General features: G+C 40.4%; 1 protein-coding gene across 2 annotated transcripts in view; it reads left to right on the plus strand.

Moving 5' to 3' along the window:
• Positions 1 to 6,134, plus strand: part of FANCI (Fanconi anemia, complementation group I) — an 89,933-nt gene that overhangs the window by 31,045 nt on the left and 52,754 nt on the right. For both annotated transcript variants that reach the window (XM_008566725.1, XM_008566726.1), the window contains exons 6-9: positions 1,604 to 1,645; positions 2,069 to 2,192; positions 2,660 to 2,745; positions 4,368 to 4,494. In XM_008566725.1, the coding sequence (XP_008564947.1) occupies positions 1,604 to 1,645; positions 2,069 to 2,192; positions 2,660 to 2,745; positions 4,368 to 4,494 (379 nt within the window). The remainder of the gene's footprint in view (positions 1 to 1,603; positions 1,646 to 2,068; positions 2,193 to 2,659; positions 2,746 to 4,367; positions 4,495 to 6,134) is intronic.

Here is a 6,134-nt window from a genome sequence, read left to right on the forward strand (position 1 = left end):
CACACTCTCCCGAGTGAGCCACGGCCCGGCCCCTTTCTTGATTTTTCGTATTTCTGCTATCTTTTGTTCGATGTTTATTCATTGTGGCAGGGGCTATTACTGTCCACAGGTTTGACACAATTGACTGACTAAGATATTGCTGGGGTTGCCAATTTGGTATGGCTACCTCAGTGACTGCTCAGTTGGCCACTAGTGCCTTGCGTGTGTGGTTGCTTCAGGTCTTGGGCTTCTCCAGGGAGCCACCTCTCTGGTCAGCTTGGACTCTGCCGGGCTGCTGGATCACGGGGCGGTACCACAGGGTGTGTGGTCTCTGCTGAGCTTCCACCTCCCGTGCTGGACTTCTCCCTGTTCCGTGCGCTCTGGCCCAGGCTGCTGGGATGTGCCGAGGCACCACAGAGCATGTGGTCTCTGCAGAGCTTCCCCTTCCCCTGCAGGATGTCTCCCTGCTCTGTGCATGCTAGGCCGGGCTTGGGATGGAGCCAGGTGGTGGTGGTGAAGCCTACCTGCTGCTGGATTGCGCAGTGGGGGCCCCCCCACAGGGTGTGTGGACTCTACAGAGCTTCTAGCTCCCTTGCTGGACGTCTCTTTGCTCCATACGCATTGGGCCGGGCTGCTGGATCCCGTGGCAGCAGTGTGGTCCCCATGGAGTTCCCGCCTCCCCTGCTGGACGTCTCCCTGCTCCGAGTGCACTAAGCCAGGCTGGGAATAGAGCCGGGTGCCTGTGGTGAAGCCTACCTGGTGGATCACGCAGTGGCGGCCCCATAGGGTGTGTGGTTTCTGCAGAACCTCCGCTTTCCCTGCTGGACGTCTCCCCACTCTGTGCGCACTGGGCTGGGCTGGGAATGGAGCCGGGTGGAGGCAGTAAAGCCTATCTGCCGGATCATGCAACAGCAGCCCCGCAGGGCATGTGGTCTCTGTGGAGCTTCTGCCTCCCCCGCTGGAGGTCTCCCTTTTCCATATGCACTTGATGTTATGTTTTTATAGTTTAAATCGGTTGATTTGTGGGAGAGAGTGACGCTAGGGACCGTCTATTCCGCCATCTTGACCGGAAGTCTTCTACTTTACATTTTTATTTAAAACATCCATCCATGTCAGCTTGTACAACTCCACATTATTATTTTTAATGGTTTCATAATATTCTGTTATTTAGCTAATTGCCAAGTGTTGGATTATTTGGTTTCCAATTTTTTGCTAATACAAAAAGTTTAAATGAGTATCTTTTTATATCTAGATGACCTTTTATAAGCATGTACTTGGGATATATTTCAAATGGTAAATTGGGTGGATCTGTGATATGTGCATTTTTAAAGTTGGTAAGTATAACCGACTTTTCATACACTCCCTAAAACAGTATGTGAAGAGTTTTGTTTCCCATAATCTCACCAGCATTGGGTGTCATCAGACATTTCGTTTTTGTCAGTCTGATAGGTTGAAAACTGCTGTTTCATTGTTTTAAATGGTGTTTCTTTGATCTTATTTCCTAGCATTGCAAAATCAAACTTGAGATGGCCCTTTTTTCCTCTTTACTGTTTTTACAAAGTTATATGTAAATAAGTTAAAATGAAATAAACTTTTCATATTCTTTGTCATTTTCTTTAACCAGATGGGATCAGCAATATGTGATCCAGCTTACCTCCATGTTCAAGTAAGCATCATCATTCCCTTTTCTCTTTATATCCTGCTTTGTGAACTTACCTGATAGAAGTTGATACATAGCAAGCTCAAACACCATTCTCCCCTGAGTAAGAGTATTGGGACCTCTGTTTTCTGTTGCAGAATTCCCTCCCCATCCCCTTCTTGGCTTTAATTATTTGTTTAAAATATAATTTATGATTTTTTCCCAAGATGATTTTGCTTAGGTAGGGTTATCAGTCCCCTTAAAAGTTCTTCATCAGAGAAAAATCAAAAGAGATAGTTACAATATTCTAATATCTCCTTTATTTACTGCTCCCAAATTCTATTTCTTAAGAATGTTTAACGGAATTTTCACCATTGTAAAGCCTTGAATTGAATTTCTGAAAACAAGGAAGTGAGACTGGCTAGAGTCTTTAGAATCTTTGATCCACAGGGATGTCCCTCTGACTGCAGAAGAGGTGGAATTTGTGGTGGAGAAAGTGTTGAGAATGCTCTCCAAGTTGAATCTTCAAGAAATACCACCTTTGGTCTATCAGCTTCTGGTTCTTTCCTCAAAGGTATAAAAAAAACCTTTTTTCTTTCAAATTCTGGTGGTGTGACAGTTATGGCCATTCAGCTTATTTATCCTTTTGGTTTACATACTAGAACATAAGTACATTCATTTCATGTATGGTGACTTGGTCTAGTAAAAAGGTCATGCTCTTCAGCCAAGGAAAACAAACATTGTCCTTTGTATTACCACATTTACATTATCTCTTGTACTACCACATTTTCTTTGTGGTAGTAAAAGGAATAAAGATTTCAGAAAGGTAGACCAAGAGCCCCTGAAAGTCTGACACTAAGAGGTATTTCAGGTTCTCTTTCAATATGAAAGTCTTCCAGAGATTCTTAGTGTGATTCTAGGTCATAGCTTGTTTATTTAAATCTATACTTGAGAATCCTTTAAACTGAAAATTATTTTAAATTTAACTTGGTTATCTTGCTCTTTAGTTGGGAGACCTTACCTATTCTGTATTTTTTTCAGGGAAGCAGAAAGAGTGTTTTGGAAGGAATCATAGCCTTCTTCAATGAGCTAGATAAGCAGCACAATGAGGAACAGAGTGGTGATGAGTGAGTAATACAGTGTAGAAATAAAGATCATTTTTACAAGTTTATCTTCTCATTGTGTATTTTAGTTACATCATTGTTATTTTCTCTTTTACCCTCTACCTTTATCTTAGTACAAAACTTCCTTCATCCTCTCTTAGCTGCTTAATAATAAAGTTAAGAGAATAAAGCAGCCTCTTCAGCTCTTTTATTTGCAGCTCTCCATGAAAATAGTGATAATTGTCCTGTAAGGTGTAGGTTTAAAACTTATTAAGTGTTTACTCTTTGCCAGGAACTGTATGGTCTTGGGACTACAATGATGAACCAGTCAGACAATGTTCCTGCTCTCTTGGAGCTTAAATTTTAGTGAGAAGAGAATAGAAAACAAATAAATAACAAGAAAAATATTAAAGTGGAAAGTACTATACAGATAATTCAAATGGATAGTGTGACAGTGACAGATAGCTACTGTAGATTGGGTCAGGGAAAACCTCTCTGAGACAGTTCTTTAACTGGAGACTGAATATTAAGAGCCATAATATGTAGATCAGAGAAAAGAACATTCTTGGGTAGGGGAATATTTAGTACAAAGCCAGGGCACAGTGTGGTGTGTTTGAGAAAGAGGACTTCTTTTTTAAGCAAACATTTGTAGGGTAGTGCTTATGCTGTGCCAGGTGCTGTTCTAAGCACTAAATCTTATAGCCCTGTTTCACCTCTTTTTTATGGATGCACAAACCAAGACAAATTAAAGAATTTCCTAAGGCTCTACAGCCAGAAAGTGGTGCAGCTGAGATTTGAATCTAGGCAGTTTGGTTTCGGAGTTCATGCTGTTAATCCTAGAGCAGGCTACTGCTTCTAATCTACAATAATTCCTAGTTATTTGGATTGAGCAATTGATTAGAAGTTGGTCTTGTATACTGAGTTAGGAAAAGCTGACAGAGAAGCAGGTTTTGGAGAAAATAATGACCTCAGTTTTAACCACATTAGCTTTGAGATGTGTATTAGCATCCCATAAGGAAGTGTTGAGCAGGTATTCTGGAATTGTAGAGAGGAATGAAATAGAGATATAGAATGGAAGGGACTTAAAGCCTTGGGACTGGTTGGGATTATCTGGTGATGAAGGGAAAAAAACCCAAGACTGAGCTCAGAGGCATTTCACCATTTTAAGGTCAAGCAGTGGGGGTGGATGGGTCAGCAAAAAAATTGAGAAGAGACCAATGACAGTGCCCTGGAAGCTAAGAGAAGAAAGTGTTTCTGGAAAGAAGTGGTTAAGTGTGTCACATCTGCTGAGACATTCATTAAAATGGGACTTTATTGGTTTTGGCAACACGGAAATCATTTATGACCTTTGCAACAACAGTCAAATGGCATTGGGGGGGTGGATGTAGGGAGAGGACAGAAGCTTGATTGAATTGGATTGGACTGGGAGGAGAATATGCAATAAAGAAGTGAAAATAATGACTGTAAACAGTTCTTTCAAGAAGTTTTGTTGTAAAAGGGAGCAGAGTGGGACAGTAGAATTTCTGCTTACCTCCTGACTTGAGTGATTGTGTGAGTTCAGCTTGAGTTGGTCTGCTTGTTCTTTGGAGCACCTGCACTTGTCTCTTACTCAAACGACAGCTGTACATTTCTACTGAATCTTTTAGGCTGTTGGATCTTGTTACCGTGCCATCAGGTGAACTTCGTCATGTGGAAGGCACCATTATTCTACACATTGTATTTGCCATCCAATTGGACTGTGAACTAGGCAGAGAACTCCTGAAACAGTTAAAGGTAACACCAAATTCTTAACGTGATCCTGGGTCTCTATATGAAACAAGAGTGTTTAAATCTAAGCCTCTTTTGTGTCTATTAATATTGTTGAATGATTTCGGGTCTAGAGGATCTTTTTTTTTTTACTTTGTAAGTAGAAAATATGTGATGTCACCACACCCTTAAGCAAGCATTCCCTTTAGTGTTCTAATGCAAAAAACAAAAAACGTGCTGAGGACTGTCCAGCAAGAAACTCAAAATCTAATAATCTTAGTTCTATCAGTATATGACCTTTAACCTTGGCCTCTGCATCCCCATTTATGAATTAGGATATTGCTTATTTCTTTTTTTTTTTTCCTTTTTGTCTTTTTTCGTGACCGGCAACGGATCGCAACCCTCAGTGTCACGTCCGTACCGGACCGGGACTGGCAACGGGATCGCAACCCTCGGTGTTGCGCCCGCACCTCGCTCAGCCAGTGAGCGGCCGGTCTGTACGTGGGATCCGAACCCTTGGCAGGAGGGCCGCCGCGCTCTCAAGCGGCGCACTGTAGCAGTGCGCCACCGGGCCAGCCCCGGGATATTGCTTATTTCTAGAAGTATAATATCATGGAGTTTTGTGACACTAAGTCATTCATCATTAAATGTTTGTGAAGTAGTAAAATAAAAATCAGAAGTGTTTTTGAATTCTTTTTAAGAAAAATAGTATACAGATATAGTTTTTCCTTCAACTTTTTATTTTGAATTTTTAAAAAATTTTATTTTATTTTTGTGGCTGTCCGGTATGGGAATCCAAACCCTCGATTTTCGTGTTATAACACCATCTTCTAAGCAGCTAAGCTAACCTGCCAGCCATTATTTTGAAAATTTTAACCCACAGAGAAGCTAAAACGTCATAGCACAATGAACATCCTTCACCTAGATTCACTAGTTATTAAAAACTTTGCCGCATTTGCCTTATCTCACTTTCCTTTTCACATACACGTTTTTTTTTTTTTCTGAACCACTTTTTCCCCTGAACCATTTAAAAGTAAGTCATAGAAACCATAACATTTTAATGCCTGAATACTTTAGGCATCTCCTAAGAATAAGGGCATATTACCACGATACCATCATCACACCTAGGAAAATTAACAATTTTATAATTTTATTTAATTTTTAGTTCCTATTCAGATTTTTCCAGTTGTCTCCAAAATGTCTTTTATAGCTGTTTTTTCTTCTACACCAGGATCTAATGAGGCTTTCTGCATTTCATTTGGTTATTATACTTCTCTAGTGTCTTTTGATTGATTTTGTTTGAAGCATATAGCTCAATTGTCTTTTGTAATGTCCCACATTGTTGGATTTATCTGATTGTTTCCTCATGATTAGATTCAACTTTGGTAAGAATACTTCATAAGTGATGTTGTGTACTTTCTCTTACAATGGTCAACAAACTTTATGTAAAGGGCCAGATACTAAATATTTTAGGCTTTGCAGGCCATGCAGTCTCTGTCACACTACTCAACTCTACCATTGTAAGAAGGCAGCCAAAGACAATACGTAAACAAATGAGTGTGGCTGTGTTTCAAGAAAACTATTTATGGACACTGAAATGTGATTTTATTTAATTTTCATGTGTCATAAAGTATTATTCTTACTTTGATTCCCCCCCCCCCCCCCCC

This window comes from Galeopterus variegatus, unplaced genomic scaffold, assembly GCF_000696425.1.
Source record: "Galeopterus variegatus unplaced genomic scaffold, G_variegatus-3.0.2 Scaffold266, whole genome shotgun sequence".
NCBI classification, from domain to species: domain Eukaryota; kingdom Metazoa; phylum Chordata; class Mammalia; order Dermoptera; family Cynocephalidae; genus Galeopterus; species Galeopterus variegatus.